Source organism: Triticum urartu, chromosome 1A, assembly GCF_056163025.1.
Source record: "Triticum urartu cultivar PI428250 chromosome 1A, HENAU_Tu73, whole genome shotgun sequence".
Taxonomy (NCBI): Eukaryota; Viridiplantae; Streptophyta; class Magnoliopsida; order Poales; family Poaceae; genus Triticum; species Triticum urartu.
The window spans coordinates 259,943,955-259,961,593 of NC_141873.1; the positions used below are offsets into that span (position 1 = coordinate 259,943,955).

Below are 17,639 nucleotides of genomic sequence, written 5' to 3' on the forward strand. Positions count from 1 at the left end.
GTTGAGAAACTCTCTCCCCCTGAGTATTATCTCTTTCTCCCCCTATAGGAAGGATTAAGCTTTGATGTGATCTCTCTCTCCCCCTTTGACATCAATTTCCAAGAAGGCCTCTTCTGGACATGTGATACAAATGGGTTGGTCCTTGAGTCACAGAGCAAAGCAGCATGTCTAATATGATGCTGGTAGAGGACAAGAATCATTGAATGGAGCTAGAGCAAACAGAAATCAGGAATAAGTGGCAAGTTGGTTTTCCTGTGGTTGAATCGGTGACTCCGAGTTGTGTGCTTCGGTTGGGCCGAAGAGAACAAACCGGTGTGACCGAGTTCATTAGAGTGAAACCACTTGTCACCTCAGCTCACTAGACAAGTAAGATCTCACAAGGATATGCAAGGAATTTACTGAAAGATTTGCAATGAATTGGATGCAAAAAATGCAGAACAAAAAGGAAAGAAAAGAAACTAAAAGTTCTAAATGAAGTTTTTTTGAAAGGGGAAGCAAATATGCAAATGCAAAAGTACGGAGAAACACTAGAGAACTTCATCTAGAAATGGTCGGTGACAAAGTCACCTATGTTAGAGTATATTGACTTAGGAGTCAAGTGAGAGCACTTGATCATAGGTCATACTCATCGTTTAAGCTCAAAATGGGGTTACCATTTTTCGTTTAAGCATCTTGATGTATTCACATCTTGTCGAGTTGCTTTGACTCATGACTTGGAGTAAAGCTTCTCTAAGATGGAATAGCATACCTTGGGTGGTGGTGTTGATCTTGCACATGTAGTTGAACTTATGTGGGTTGCTCAAGATTGATGTAGTTCATCAAGAGTTGGGAGCACCACTTGGAGTTTGAGTTCATCTACCTACATGGGTTAGCTTTGCAAGGAAGAGAACTTGTGTATCCAAAATGACAATCATGAGACTCAACATAGAATTTGCCAAAGGATATGTTTGAATGGTTTCGTGCTTCCTTGTCTTCAACCACCATTGTGTAGAGACTTGGTGATGTAGAGATTGCTCAAGATGTGAGTGAGTTGCAATCTCATAGATTTAGATTCAACCAAGTACCTACACGGGTTAGATAACATGCAAGGTACAAATATATCCAAGACATATGAATAGCATCATAAGAGAAATATCGAGGATTAGTCATAGGCTCATGCCCCGCATGTATCAAATGGAGTTCCTACTCCAAGTTTGAAGCATCAATGATGTTCAATTCACCTCTCAACCTACAAAACACTTTCTCATCAAGTGGTTTAGTGAATATATCCGCCAATTGCTTATCGGTGCGAACATGCTTAAGGTTAATGTCACCTTTTGCAACATGATCTCAAATGAAATGATGACGAACTTCAATATGCTTAGTTTGAGAATGTTGCACGGGATTGTGAGCAATCTTAATAGCACTTTCATTGTCACATAGCAATGGAACATGTTTCACATATATCCCATAATCTTTAAGAGTTTGGGTCATCCAAAGTAATTGAGCACAACATGAACCAGCGGCAATGTATTCCGCTTCGGCGGTGGATAAAGATACCGAGTTTTGTTTCTTGGAAGACCAAGACACAAGAGATCTGCCAAGGAATTGACAAGTACCCGAAGTGGATTTTCTATCAACCTTGTCTCCGGCATAGTCCGAATCGGAGTATCCAACAAGATCAAAAGAGGACCTCTTAGGATACCAAATGCCAAAATTTGGTGTATGGATTAGGTATCTCACTATCCTTTTCACAGCCTTAAGATGACACTCTTTAGGAGAAGCTTGATATCGCGCACACATGCACATACTTAGCATAATATTGAGACAAGAGGCACATAGATATAACAATGAACCAATCATAGAGCGATAAACCTTTTGATCAACCGGTTCACCATCTTTGGTCAAATCAAGATGTCCACTAGTAGGCATGGGTGTAGTCATACCTTTGCATTCTTGCATATTGAACTTCTTGAATAAGTCCTTGGTGTACTTTGTTTGAGAGACAAAGGTACCTTCCTTAGTTTGCTTGATTTGCAAACCGAGAAAGAATTTGAGTTCACTCATCATAGACATCTCAAACTTCTTCGACATTAGCTTTCCAAACTTCTCACTAAAATGAGGGTTAGTTGAACCAAATATGATATCATCAACATAAATTTGGCACACAAATAGTTCTCCATTAACCCTTTTAGTCAAAAGAGTAGAATCAATTTTACCAATTTCAAAGCCTTTTTCAATAAGGAACTTGGTCAAGCATTTATACCATGCTCTAGGAGCTTGTTTAAGACCATAAAGGGCTTTGTGAAGTTTGTAAACATGATTAGGTTTCTTAGGATTGACGAAGCCGGGAGGTTGCTTAACATAAACTTCCTCCTCAATTTTTCCATTTAGAAAAGCACTTTTAATGTCCATTTGGTACAAGGTGATACCATGGTGATTAGCATAAGCAAGTAAGATGCGAATGGACTCAAGTCTAGCAACGGGAGCATATGTCTCACCATAGTCCATACCTTCAACTTGTGTGTAGCCTTGGGCGACGAGACGTGCTTTGTTGCGAACCACTTGTCCATCTTCATCTTGCTTGTTGTGAAACACCCATTTGGTACCAATGATGTTGTGTTTGTTGTCGGGCTTCTCGACCAATGTCCACACTTGATTTCTCTCAAAGTTGTGTAGCTCTTCATGCATAGCGTTTATCCAGTCCGGATCCTCCAATGCTTCTTCAACCTTCATAGGTTCAATGCGAGAGATGAATGAGTAATGTTCACAAAAGTTAGCTAAATGAGTTTTTGAGAGAGTGATTCTCCCGGTTTGGATATCATTGTAGATTTTCTCGACGGGATGATCCTTAGCAATTCTTGCTCGAACTCGTGAAAGCTTTTGCTTGGGTCGGGGTGGAACATCCTCTTCATCTTGTGCTTCTTCTTGGCCTTCTTCATTGTTGACATTGTCGTTCTCTTGTCGTGGTGGAGAAGGAGGTTGTTGATGTTCATCTTGGTGCGCTTCCTAGTTTGCTTCATCTTGGCGTGTCCCACTTGTGGATGCTTCCGTATCAACTCTTGGTTCACCTTGTCGTGAGGTAGAAGCTTCCACTTGTACGGATGAGGTACTCTCCTTCACTTCCTTTGGACGAATCTTGCCAATGGACAAGTCTTGAATTGCTTCAAAAGGGTCTTTGTCTCCTACATCAATTGGCAATTTCTCTACTTGCGAGCCGTTAGATTCATCAAACTTCACATCTACCGTCTCTTCAACCTTTCGGGTGAAATTGTTGTAGACACGGTAAGTGTGAGATTTTGAGCCATAACCAAGTAGGAAACCTTCATGAGATTTAGGAGCAAATTTAGAACGACGATGCTTATCAAGAATGTAGCACTTTGAGCCGAATACTCAAAAGTATCCAACTTGGGGTTTGTTACCGGTGAGGAGCTCGTATGCCGTCTTGCCGAGTAGCTTGTGAAGATACAAGAGATTTGTTGCATGACAAGCTGTCTCAACCGCTTCCGCCCAAAAGTGCTTTGGCATTTTGTACTCATCAAGCATCGTTCTTGCCATCTTGATAAGAGTCCAGTTCTTCCTTTCAAAAACTCCATTTTGTTGAGGTGTGTACGTAGCCGAGAACTCGTGTGAAATCCCTTCTTCGTCAAGAAAGGTGTCCACATTTGCGTTCTTGAACTCTGTTCCATTGTCGCTCCGAACCTTCTTGATATTCACGTCAAACTGATTTTGGGCCTTCCTAGCGAAGTTTTTGTAGATCTTTTGGACCTGCGATTTGTCATCAAGAAAGAACACCCACGTAAATCTTGAAAAATCATCAACTATGACTAGACCAAATGAGTTACCACCGAGACTCTTGTAGGCATTTGGACCAAAGAGATCCATGTGAAGTAGCTCAAGTGGTCTTCTTGTGGTCATGATGTTCTTCGCGCGGTGACTTCCTCCAACTTGTTTCCCTGCTTGACAAGCACTACAAAGTTTATCCTTGTCAAATATGACATCTTTTATTCCAAGGATATGATCACCTTTAATAAGCTTATCAAGATTTCGCATACCAACATGACCTAGTCTTCTATGCCACAACCAGCCTTTAGAAGATTTGGTAATCAAGCAAGTTCTAGGTTGAGCCTTTTTAGTGAAATCAACAATGTAAAGATCTCCTCTACGTATACCGGTAAAGACCATTTTATGATTGTCTCTACGAAACACTTGGCAATCTACTTCAGTGAATAAGACATTGAAACCGAAATCCGCAAGTCTTGAAACTGAAAGTAAATTGTATCCAAGGGATTCAACGAGCATGACATTTTGTATGGAGCTATCATGTGAGATGGCCACCTTACCAAGGCCAACCACCTTACCCTTTGAATTATCACCAAAAGTGACATATTTTCGAGGGCCATCGTTTTCAGCAAGCTCACGGAACATATCTTTATCTCCGGTCATATGATTAGTACATCCACTATCAAGGACCCATTCCTTTCCTCCAGCCATGTAGCTGCGAAGATTTGCCATAAGACCAAAATGCCTCATTGCATCATCAAGATCATAGTCACTATCATCATCTTCATCATAGTATCCATGTTCAACATCATCTTGTGATTGATCAATTCCTAGAGAGGGTAATTCATTAGATAAATGATCATCACAATGGTTACCTTTATGAATTCTAATAGCTTCGGATATGATATCGCTAATGATTCCAACATTTCCTTTAGCACGCATGAGATTGGTAAGCTCAAATAGACAATCACCAAAGCTAGGATCACTAGAGTTCATCTTACTCAAGGCAATAGACTTATGGAGAATTTCGTCTAAATTTTTCAAGGAATAATCTGGAAATCGTTCTTCAAGAAATCTCCATATGGTGTAGGCACACTTGAGAGTAGGCAAACATCTAATCAAGTTTCTAGGCAAGCCTCTAATGATGAGCTCAACAGTTCTAAGATTGCGAATCATGTCAATATCTTCATCTAGGGTAGGGTGCAAAGGATCACCATGAGGTGCACAAGGGCTAGTAATGTACTTGTTCAAATGATATTCATTGAAAATCTCAAGCATTTCATTTTACCACTCATGAAAATACTCTCCATCAAAAATAGGCACTCTATGTCTAAGACTCCCCAAAGTAGACACATCCATCTTCCTCCAATGGTGTTTAAACCAAGGCAATGGAGACCAAAGCTCTGATACCAATTGAAAGGATCGAGAAGAGGTGTCTAGAGGGGGGGTGATTAGACACTAAGTGCCAAAAGTTGCAGTTTTTAATATTCTCAAGTTTAAGTGGAGTTTAAGCACAAGTTTAACAAACACAATACATATCAAGCAAGCATGCAATGAGTATATGAGCAGCGGAAAGTAAAGCATGCAACTTGCAAGAATGTAAAGAGAAGGGTTTGGAGTATTCAAACGCAATTGGAGACACTGATGTTTTTGTCGTGGTTCCGATAGGTGGTGCTATTGTACATCCATGTTGATGGAGACTTTAACCCACGGAGGGTAACCGTTGCACGAGTCCACGGAGGGCTCCACCCACGAAGGGTCCACGAAGAAGCAACCTTGTCTATTCCATCACGGCCGTCGCCCATGAAGGACTTGCCTCACTAGCGGTAGATCTTCACGAAGTAGGCGATCTCCTTGCCCTTACAAACTCCTTGGTTCAACTCCATAATCTTGTTGGAGGCTCCCAAGTGACACCTAGCCAATCTAGGAGACACCACTCTCCAAGAAGTAACAAATGGTGTGTTGATGATGAACTCCTTGCTCTTGTGCTTCAAATGATAGTCTCCCCAACACTCAACTCTCTCTCACAGGATTTGGATTTGTGGAAAGAAGATTTGAGTGGAAAGCAACTTGGGAAAGGCTAGAGATCAAGATTCATATGGTTGGAATGGAATATCTTGACCTCAACACAAGTGTAGGTGGTTCTCTCTCAGAAAATGTGTATTGGAAGTGTAGGTATGTTCTGATGGCTCTCTCCCCGAATGAAGAGTGGGTGGAGGGGTATATATAACCTCCACACAAAATCTAACCGTTACACACAATTTGCCAAACTCGGTGGGACCGAATGGTTAAACTCGGTCGGACCGATTCAGCAAACCTAGTGACCGTTAGGATTTTTGGTGGGACTAAGATGCAACTCGGTAGGACCGATATGGTTAGGGTTAGGGCATAACTTAATCTCGGTGTGACCGATTACACAAACTTGATGGGACCGATTTTGTTAATAAGCTAACCAGAGAGTTGGTCAGGCAAACTCGGTGAGACCGATTACACAAACTCGGAGGGACCAATTTTGGTAATAAGCTAACCAGAGGGTTTGCATTATAATCTCGGTAGTACCAATTGCTCAAACTCGGTGAGACCGATTTTGGTAATGGACATACACAGAGAGATTATAATCCCATCTCGGTGAGACCGAGATCCCTATCGGTGAAACCGATTTGCTAGGGTTTGTGGCAGTGGCTATGACATCTGAAACTCGGTGGCACCGGATAGATAGAATCGGTGGGGCCGAGTTTGACTTTTGGTTTAGGTCATGTGTGGATGTGGGAAGGTAGTTGAGGGTTTTGGAGCATATCACTAAGCACTTTGAGCAAGCAAGCCATTAAGCAACACCTCATCCCCTCTTGATAGTATTGGCTTTTCCTATAGACTCAATGTGATCTTGGATCACTAAAATAGAAAATGTAGAGTCTTGATCTTGAAGCTTGAGCCAATCCTTTGTCCTTAGCATCTTGAAGGGGTTCCACATCCTCTAGTCCATGCCACTCCATTGTTAAACTTATCTGAAACATACTAGGTAAAAGTGTTAGTCCAACAAGAGATATGTTGACATTAATTACCAAAACCACCCAGGGAGCACTTGTGCTTTCAGCAACTCCTTCTGCTCCGCCAGCTGCATAGCCAGCCAGTCGCGCTCCTCCGTCAGCCGGCCGCACTCCTCCTCCCTGACGCGCAGCACGGTGTTGACTTCGCCCGACTGCTGCTGAAGGGCGGCGTTGGCTTCTGAAGAAGGAGGGGGAGGGATGTCAGTCGTCAACAAAGAAGAAAGGTCGCCAGGGTGATCCGGCCCAACTGCTCAGTAGTCGGCCCGAATCTCGGGGACTACAACCCGCGGATGCGCCAGCGTGCCCCCGCAGAGAAAGAAGAAGACTCACCCCGGCTGTCCGACAAGTCGGCGGTCCGCTTGGCCAGCTCCTCAACATTGGCGTTGAAGGGGGTTACGCGAAGATTGTGGTAATCCTGCATTAAAATTTCAGAAAAAGTGTTGGTACTTGGAACTCACCGATTAGAGTTCCGAGCCGCCTGCTCAGCAACTGGCCCGAAACTCGGGGACTACACCCAGTGGGTGCGCTGGCGTGCCCCCACAAAGAAAAACAAGGAAGAATAGCAAAGGAAGGATGCGTACCCGGATGGCCGTTCGTGAGGCCAGGTATGCCTTGGTGCACTCCTTGATGGCGTCGCCCTCGGCCCGGAGCTTAGCTTGGACGTCCAGGAGCGCTCGGTTCAATGGGCCCGTCCCGCCTCCCCGGACCCACCCGGTGGGCGCGGCGCTCGACACCTCGGTGTCCGGGACCGAGGAGCTCGCAGCGCTGGTCTCCAGAGGACGCAGCGCTGAGGCCGCCTTCGCGAGACGGCGGCGCGTCGGCGTGCTGACCTCGAGGGCCAGGCCCATCGCCGCCGCGCCTCCGGTTGGTGGCGCTGGCGGGTCCGCCGGTTGTCCGCCTGGCGTGCCTCCGGAGGGTGGCGGTGCTAGCACAATGACTTCCGGCATGGCGGTGATGTCGGCGTCCCTCTCCATGACCGGGTTCTCGTCACCGGCTTCCCCAGTCTGCGCCGAGAACTCCGATGGCGGCGGCGCAGAGTTCAAGGGGACGACAAACACCGCCGACTGGCGGTGTGCGGCTTCCTCTGCGCGCTTCTTCTCCGCATCGGCGGCCTCGGCCTCCGCCAGCTTCTTCAGAGCGGCGGCCTTCGCCTTGTCAGCCTCCGCCTTCTTCAGGCGGGCGGCTTCCCTCTCCTCACGCGCGTTCCGCTCCGTCGCCTCCCGAAGGTCGGCGGCGGGATCAAACCGCCGGGTGGAGGAGGAGGTCTCCGCCGACTTTGCGACGGAGCCGGCGGCCGACTTCTCAAGAGAGAGAGGGGCCCTAAAGCTGGGAAAATAAAGTAAAGAAATTTCAGACAGACTCGATAAAGAAATATGAAGGTATGAAGGGAGGTGGTACTTACGCTGAAATAAGCTGCGGCGTCTTCATCACCTTGCGGAAGCGGTTGGCCTTTGCGGCCGCTTCGTCCCGCTTGGTCACCGCGGCTGAGCCCTTGGGCTTCTTCGGGCGACTGCCAAACAGGCTCGTCCCGGCCCTGCGCTTCTTGCCGCCGCCTTGAGCGTCCGGCGGGGCTGACGAGCCCGCGCCCGGCTGGCCGGCTCCTGGCTGGTGGCGTGGGACAACCTCCTCGTCATCATCAGGCCAGTCCTCAAGACTGGCCCCAAGTCTCGGGCCGCCTGACGCGCCACCTCCCCCCTTGGTGTCGTCCTCCAGGGCCGCCGCCCCCAAGTCGGGGTCATCCACATCGCTCTCCGCTCGGTCGGGGAGGAACTCGCGGTCCAGCCCCATGGTGCCAGCTGCTGGCTGGAGGAGGGGATTCTGACCAAAGCCGACTGGTCAGAACGAGCAAGACGGACTCGGCAGTAAAGATGTCAGGAGAATCGAAGAAAAAGAGAGAAGGAAAATGACTCACCAGAGGCGGAGGGGCAGCATGCAAATACGGCTCCTTGCCGAACTGCCACTCTTCGTTGAGGTCGCAGCTCGCAAGATAGTTCACCATGTAGGCTACCTCCTCGTGAGGCATCTCCTTGGTGCACATTCGGCTCGGGTCTCGATGCCCGCTCATCTGGCAGATCATGTGGGGGCGACTTTGGAGTGGCAGCACTCGGCGCGCCATGAAGGCGGCCAGCAAGTCCGGCCCGGTCAGGCCCTCCGACTGCGCCAGTACTCGAAGCCGTGCAACGGCGCCGGCTCCCACAAGCGTCAACGTCCGGGCCCGGTGCGACTAGTTGGGCTGCCTCCCAGCCAGCGGGCTGGCTACGTAGGCCGGCAGGTTGATCCAATCGCCCTCCGTGGAGACGTTCTTCATGTAGAAGTACGACCGCTGCCACATCTTCACCGACTTGATCAGCCTGATGGAGGGAAACGGGTTGTCGGCCCCCGACCTCCGCACGGCGATGAACGCGCCGCACTGAGCCGGCACGCCCGCGGCTTGGGTGCCGAGCTTAGAGAAGAAGAACTCCCCCCAGAGCTCCATGGTGGGGAGAACGTCGATGAAGCCCTCGCACAGGGTGACGAAGGCAGACAGCAGCACCACCGTGTTGGGGGTGAGGTGGTGCGGCTAGCGTCCGTAGAACTCGAGGAAAGAGAGGAAGAAGTTGCTCGCTGGCAGGCCCAGGCCGCGCAGGCAGTGCGAGCGGAAGACGACCCGCTCGCCCTCCTGCGACGCTGGCGAAATTTCTCCCCTCCGCGCGAGGCGAACCCTCACGAGGTCCTCGCCGGGCAATCGACGCGTCTTGCGGAGGAAGTCGATGTGATCCTCGTGGACCTCCGAACCATCCCAGGTGCCGGAGTGCGCTGTCGGGGGCCTGACGGTGGAGGAAGATCTCATCGTGAGCGAACCGCCGCAACGTTCGACGAAGCTCGAGGTGTAGAGAGAGAGAAAAGGGAGAGGAAGTAGTGGGGAGGCAGGACGCGCGTGCTCCGCTGTTTCCCCTCCTCCCCCTACTTATAGCCCAGTGGGCTGCGAAGCCGAGGGGGTGGTTGTGGGATTTACTGCGCCCACTACCCCACACCCCCCACGTTTATCGTGCAAAGTTACTGCGCGCGGTAACTCCGTGGGAACCTCAACCGTCCCCCACGGCCGCAGTGGATCCGCTCACGCGCTGAGGCATGGTAGTGGTGGGCCCTGCCTGCGGGCATGTCCCATCTCGCGGATGGGTAAGCAGGCTGGCCCGGCCACTGTTTGCCACGTGTTGGGCACGAAGTGGGTGGCGGCCAGGAAGCTTAGCTCATACGCCACTGAGTTCCCGCCAGGGGGTTCGAAAGTATTTTCTGGACGAGTCAAAGTCAGGCGACTCCGACTCCTACCAGTCGGCCCAGCAGAGTCAAGCAGAGTCTCCACCTAAAATTTTCAGAGAATGAAGCTACTGAGGCTCCTCGGCTGATTGTCCGCGGCGCCTCATCAGCTTCGGAGACTACTATCGGAGTAATGGGCCATGGGTAGGCTAACCCGAGGCCCGTAACCTCTCAAGACATCGGGGCTGACTGCGCCCCTCAGGACACAGACGGAGAGCCGATTTCAGGAGGGCGGCCGGAGGAACAGCCGACTGCTCATAAGCTTCCGAGTCCTATGGGTGAGATCGAGACCGGCCGACTCCGACTGGCGGCTTCCAAAGTCGCCGACCATAGGAAGTCGGCCCCCGACACCAGCAAAGCCCATGCCCTCATCAGGGGGGTGGGACAGGGAATGGCGGCAGTAAAGCCCACTTCCTCCCCTTTTCCGGGGGATGGCCAGGGCACAGTGCGTTGTACCAGCGGAGATCTCCGACTGGCACATCACTGTTGCCATGCCATCCCTGACACTAGCAATAGTGGGCGGAGTCCTGTACCCACGACGGTCTGACAGTATGATCCATGGAGGACCGGCCCTACCGGTCAGTGAGAGTCCAGAAGACGGCAAGGGCACCACCAGTCGGACCCGTAGGGAGCCGGTCCGCGGAAGTCGACCTGCCCCTCCCATGGGTCCCACACGCCATTAACCAGACGAGACGGGGAGAGGCTACATTAATCGTCTGCCAGGCGGCCGGACTGTAGCCACGACCTCATAACCAAGCCTGCGTCATTAGAGGCACGGCTACAGTAATCAGCAGCCGGCAGGACCCGCCAGTGGCGGGTGCGGCCTGTCGGCTCCATACCCGACCAGTCAGCTGGGCCCACCAATCGGCGGGCCCCAGCAGTCGGCAAGAGGGCCCGCAGGCGAAGAGACTGGCGGCTGGGCCCTACGCCCCTACAATTTACCATTGTACCCCTGGGGGTAGGCTTATATAAAACCCCCAGGACACCCATGCAAAGGGCTCCGATTCATTAGAACTAGACCAGACCTTGGAGAAGGGAGAGAGCTAGGCTTGCCTTCTCCTATCCACAGATACAGCTCAAGGAGCACCATTGTACTCACTTTGCCTTAGTGATCATGCGGAGACCCCGCAGAGCAGGATTAGGGGTGTTATCTCCTAGGAGAGCCCCGAACCTGGGTAAAGTATGCCGGCGTTCGTGTCTATGCCTCATCCCGTTTCCAGGCACCGGCGACGTTCTACTCGCCCCCACCATGATAAGCCATCCGTTGGCATATGTCGCTCCCAACCCCCGACAGTTGCCATATACATATTTTGTTTGATAAAATAAGAATCATTGATTTAGTATAAATTTGACTGAAGTAGGGGGGCCTTTTGGCCTCCTTTGAGAGATTATTAGTTATAGAAGAACGTAAAAGACAATGTGGGAGACTATGATTGGACGTAGGGTGAGAGAGGGCCCATCCCCTTTAAATTAGGGGGGAGATCCGCCGCCTTGGGAGTCGTCAGATTTGACACAAGTCTAGCACCTAGTGTCCGAGTCGTTCTTCACTTTTGCAACATATCTTGTGTTGCAAAAAAAATTGCAACAGAGATGATGTTGCAGAAATTTTTTGTAACAAAGGTTGTGTTATAGATTTTTTTTTGCAACAGAGGTTATGTTGCAAATTTTTTTTGCAATAGAGATTATGTTGCAGAATTTTTTATAACAAAAGGTTATGCCGCAAAAGAATTATCTGCACTATCAAATTGTCACTGCAACATTCTCCATGTTTCCAAAACATGGACGGTGTTGTAAAATTTTGAGTTGCAGTGCGTGGGACTAGACTAATATGTGATTGGCTCTCGACGCGATGGACGCGAAAGAATCGGCTGGATGCTTTTAATCATTTCTCGATTATTAGTTGGAAGATTACATAGCTTATGTAAAAACCTTAATGTAAGTCTAGCCTTTTTTTTAAGAAAGAGAGGATATCTAAACCCTAAACCCTAAGAGAGATTATTAGTTACGTAGTTTATGTAAAAACCTTTTGTAAGTCTAGCATTTTCGTTAAGAAAGAGATGATTTCTAATAAATCAACGCGCTTCTGAATCCTCCTCCCGCTTATTCGAACAGGCCTACCAACATGCAACAGTATTGCACCTTCTTATGTTCAAAAATAAAATACGTAAAATAATAAGTACTGCGCCTTCTCCTCTCCAAAATTTGCCCCTCCTCCCCCCACCCCCCATCGGGGTCGTCGCCGCCGTCTCAATATCAACGTCGACGCAGCCCACCGGAACTCACCACCGCCATCAGCACTATCGCTCACACTACCCCCCTGCGCCGTCAACTCCGCCCGGTACTAGAACCACCTCCCCCTTTTTGCTTCAGCGCACCATTTTGTACTGTTCGACGGGTTCGGGTACAACCTCGAATTGTTGGCCCGTAATCCAGTCTCAGTGATGAGATAAAAACACAAATTTGAGCAAATAGATGGTACACTAGTACAAGAGATTAACCAAAGCACATATCCTCGGTTTATAGTCTTGGCATCAGTTGCGCTGCAACCGTGCTGTAGAACACCAGCTTACTGATGGCCGGAAGTGCATCACGCCCAATCTTGACATAACTTACTACATAGAACAGTACTAAAATGCTAGGCATTTTAGAAGATATCCTTGTACACTGCTACAGATAGGCATTTTAGAAGATACCTAACTTTATTTACTACATAGAACAGTACGACACTGCTACAGATAGGCATTTCAGAAGATCTCCTTGTACACTATGTTCTTCACCATCCCTTTGCTTGCGTGTTCTTCGTCGTCGTCGGCGATCAGGATCTTCAGGCCATCCCTGTTTGTTACTCTGGAGACCGCCACATAGAGTTGCCCATGAGTGAAAACTTGCCTGGGCAAGTAGATGCCGACCTTGTTCAAAGATTGCCCCTGGCTCTTGTTGATTGTCATTGTGAAGCACACGGATAGAGGATATTGCTTTCTTTCTAGTACAAATGGCCATTTAGGCTTGAATGTCAGTGTGATGATCCGAGGGATGCATACCTTAGTACCGACGTGTGCTCCAGTTATGATCTGTGCTTCGACGACTCTTTTTCCATGTTTTGTGATTGTCATTCTTGTACCGTTGCATAGCCCTGCACTTTGATTGATGTTGCGAAGAAGCATCACTAGCAGACCGACTTTGAGCTCAAGTAGGTGATCTGGACATCCTGGGTGCTTTAACTTGTTTAGAAACTCTGTAGTATACAACAATTCCATTTCATGGCTGTAAGACATTGATCTGCTCATCCTGTCATAGCTCAGGTATGTCATCCTGTCGCCTTGGATTTGACCCATAATATGCTCATTGATCTCATTGACGCTCTCGTTCAAAGGACACAATATCGCCCTTTCTTCCAGGAACTTCTGTGTGCAGATATTGTCCTGGAGGTCAGGATAGGTACTTTGGATGATTTTTGTTTTCGGATTATCTCCTTTTTCTAGCAGCAGATCACTGGGGATACTTACATACTCCTTTTCATCTAATAAACATGTGTCTCCATTACCGATCTGTAGTATCCATTCCGCAAATTCCGCAGTCTTATGCTGCTCTGCTTGATCATTGGACAGAGAATTGAGACGCATATTTTTGGTAAGGTTGAATACCTTGAAATGTTGCCAGAGGTATGAGCATTTGATTGATGCACTTATAGTGTGCTCCCTTCTTCCCCTTGGCACAACAGGGAGGATTTGTCGAGAGTCCCCTCCTAGAACAACTGTCATGCCGCCAAAGGGCTTGTTGCAACTATTCTCATTGGTGAACCTGAGCACATCTCTTAGGCTCTTGTCAAGTGCCTCTAAGCATTTTTTTTGTTCGCCATTGGAGCTTCATCCCATAGTATCAGTGATGTCTTCACTAATAGATCAGCCACCTAGGAACCTTGTTTGATGTAGCATGTAGATTGACCTGTCAGGTTGATTGGAATATTGAATGTTGAGTGTGCTGTTCTACCTCCTTGAAGCAGAAGCGCTGCGATGCCACAAGATGCAACTGCAAGTACGATTTTTCCCTCCGATCTTAGTCTTGTAGTGATTGCTTTTGAAAGGTAAGTCTTACCTGTCCCGCCATAGCCATCCACAAATATCATTTTCCCCAATGATTGATCTGCTGATTCTATTATGGCATCGAAGGCCTTCTTCTGATCCAAATTTAATTTTTTAACTAGTTGCACATGTTCAGCCTTCAACTTGTCTTTGTTGTAGTTCATTTGTTCATTTATAAGTCTGTTCTCAATTACATTTAACTCGGGCATGTTTGGTAGCTCTATTCCAGGGTAATCCTCTACTTATCTTCTGGCTTGTCCCATTTGCTTCTCAATTTCTATTAAAGTGCATTTTCTATTGTGTGAAGGAGTGCAGGGGGGCGGAAAGTTTGTGACCCAGCTTGGTGTGTGCTGTATGTCTTTAGAGAGTGCCTCCCAGTTGGATTTCCAGAACATCCTTGGGTCTGTAACCTCACAATAGCACAAAATAGTTGCAAACAATTGGCGTAGTTGCACCCCAGATGCCCATTCGTTTGCTTCCTTGATGCACTCAGTCCACTCCTTGTCATCCTCAAGAAATCCTAGCGCATGACATGCTGATTTGTGTTAGAGTTGTGTCGAATATAGTGTACAAGGTAGGTTACAGTTGGACTTGTAATTCTATTGTGTTTACATAGGATATGTAGTCGTGTCCAAGTAGGACATTTGTATCCTAGGCCTCTCATATATAGTGGGGCTAGACACATGATGTAACCTATTCCAACATAATAGCACCGGAACGCAGGGGAAGCCGGCGGCATGTGCCGGTGTCCAGGGTGACCGGGTGCGGTATTGTAGCGGTGTCATGGGGAGGAGCGCCCATAGTCAGGCCCCGGGGATGTAGCCATATCGGTGAACCTCGTTAACAAATCTCGGTGTCGTGCTCGTGTGGTTGCTTGATCCTCGGATGATCGACGGTATACCTCGGATTTATTCTAACAAGTGGTATCAGAGCAAGGTTTGAAAAGGTCGCGGAAGTTGATTTAGAGGAAAGCGATGAAGACCGGCGGCTGTGGAGACACGGCGTACGTGCGGCAGCAATCAGAGATCGTCGCATCTAAAGCAATTGGAAGCAGCTGGCTAGTTGATCGGAAGCATTGTCTGGTGGCCAGAGTCAAGATTTAAAAAGAGCAATCGGAAGCGGACTCGGCGAGATTGGATCAGCAGAAGGCTTGCATGTGTGCATTGCGGCAGCAGGGACGTGCGGCGATCGGTCAGCGCATCGGCGCATCGATCGGGCGAGCGTACGCGTGCAACATGGCAGCGGCGGCTGCAGCCCATGCGGCCCAAGGCCCAGTCGGATGCGGCTGGGTGGATGGCTGCTCGCTGGCCCATGGCTGGGCTGGCAGCGCTGAACAAGGCCGGATGGTGCTACACGTGCAAAGGCCAAGACGTGAGAGATTTGTTTTGGAAAAAAGGGCACGAGTGTTCATACTTCACATGAGACGAGCGTGTGTGTGTGTCCTTTGGGCAGGAAGATGTTTCTCTTTGCTGCTATAAGGGTACATGGAGATGCACTAGCAAATAGTGGCCAGAAAAATAATTGTGTAAAGAATTCTTCGGGTCAGGTTTGCATGGAAGTTTTTCTGTCAAGATTGCTTGGAGGGCTTGGAGATTATGTGAAGTGGAGGACAGTGTGTCATACAGTCGAACGAGATTGGCTGGGTCGGACTAGGCAGTCTGACGGATCGACGCGAGTCGATTAGTACAGAAGACGGTGGTGAGATCGGCGATGACGACATAGGTGCGTGATGTTGATGGTGACCGACTTCTGGGGCGTGGAAACACGTGGCGCAGGCCCGATGGCTTGTGCGGCTTCGACAAGACTATGGCGCGGGGTTGATTCAAGACAGTGCACATGAGATCTTGAAGTCGACGGGGCACAAGGGGTGGACTGATCATCTACCATGGAGTCATGTTGAAGGTGGAGCTGGATTGAGGGGGCTGCAATGTAATGATCCAGGGAATCAAAGCCTATTCAGCAAAGGGGAAAAGCGAGTGGCACGCAGTTCGGACTGGAGCCCAGTGGTCTGATGGAAGCGTGAAACTCGTCATCGGTCGGTGATGATCGATGGTACTCTGTAGTGAGGTTGAGTGGTGTGGTTTCGCGACCCTTGAGACTCGACCGAGACAGTGGAGGTTCGACGCAGTAATAGCGGCGAGGCGTGCGGTACGCACGGGGCATCGAGACGGGCCAGGGCTCTGGTGGTCATACATGTGGTGAGAAAACTGCGAATTTGACTCGGGATGATTACAAGCAATGCTGAAATTCCTTCAAGTTTCAGACAGACTGTCAAGAAAGGAGCGGTGATGTTGAGTTCAGGTAACTCTTATGTGTGACATCCAATATGTGAGTTGTTCATTTTCATGCAGGTCAGTGATCAGTGTGTGATGGCATTGGACTGATACTCTGAAAGTTGGGATCACAAACTAGAGTGACAAGGAACTTTATTTTGCTCGAGTGTTGACTGTGGTTAAGAAAAGAAGGGACTACAAGTTGCAGGTGGAGTCATATGGAGTCTTTGGAGTAGCAGCAGTGCTCATGGGATAAACTCAAGTTCAATGTACATGGAAGTTTGAGCATTGACAGATCCAGGGTGGTGGAGTATATTCGCCAAGGTGGAGTTTGTTAGAGTTGTGTCGAATATAATGTACAAGGTAGGTTACAGTTGGACTTGTAATTCTATTGTGTTTACATAGGATATGTAGTCGTGTCCAAGTAGGACATTTGTATCCTAGGCCTCTCATATATAGCGGGGCTAGACACATGATGTAACCTATGCCAACATAATAGCACCGGAACGCAGGGGAAGCCGGCGGCATGTGCCGGTGTCCAGGGTGACCGGGTGCGGTATTGTAGCAGTGTCATGGGGATGAGCGCCCATAGTCAGGCCCCGGGGATGTAGCCATATCGGTGAACCTCGTTAACAAATCTCGGTGTCGTGCTCGTATGGTTTCTTGATCCTCGGATGATCGACAGTATACCTCGGATTTATTCTAACAATTTGTATGATGAGTGCACGATTCCGTTGACAGTCCTGATGTCTTCAAATGTCATGCAACCCTTCGCAATGTTGAGAAGAACTCTAAGATAGTACCTTTCTCCGCTTGCAGGATGAGCATTGTATATCCTGCCAATGTTCCTTCCTCCTCTCCGCCTTGTCCACTTCTATTTTTTCCATGTCCATCTTGTAGGAAACTCCAAATATGTTAATTCTCTCGCATCTTTGTGTTTTTTATTTGTCTCCATCCACTCAGTAAACATAGTGGTACTTGATCTTGGGCGCTGTATTATTTTTTCTAGGTTTGTTGAGTTAGGAAAAATGACTTGTTGCTTGTTCTCCTCGTGGAACAATAGCCTCTGAACAGATGGTTGCTGGTACTGTAGAGGAAACTTGAATATTCGCCAGCATGCTTCAGTTGCTGTTATGTATCTGCATCTAAGGTACATTTTAATCTCATCATAGTTTTTT

At 48.4% G+C, this 17,639-nt stretch overlaps 1 protein-coding gene across 1 annotated transcript; it reads right to left on the reverse strand.

The window, feature by feature from the left end:
- Positions 1-12,850: 12,850 nt before the first annotated feature.
- LOC147990768 (uncharacterized) lies at positions 12,851-14,397 on the reverse strand. The gene is made up of 2 exons (XM_087538383.1): positions 14,202-14,397; positions 12,851-13,695 (listed from the first exon to the last, which is right to left on the reverse strand). The coding sequence occupies exons 1-2, from the start codon at positions 14,395-14,397 to the stop codon at positions 12,851-12,853; spliced, it is 1,041 nt and encodes a 346-aa protein (XP_087394509.1).
- Positions 14,398-17,639: the final 3,242 nt, after the last annotated feature.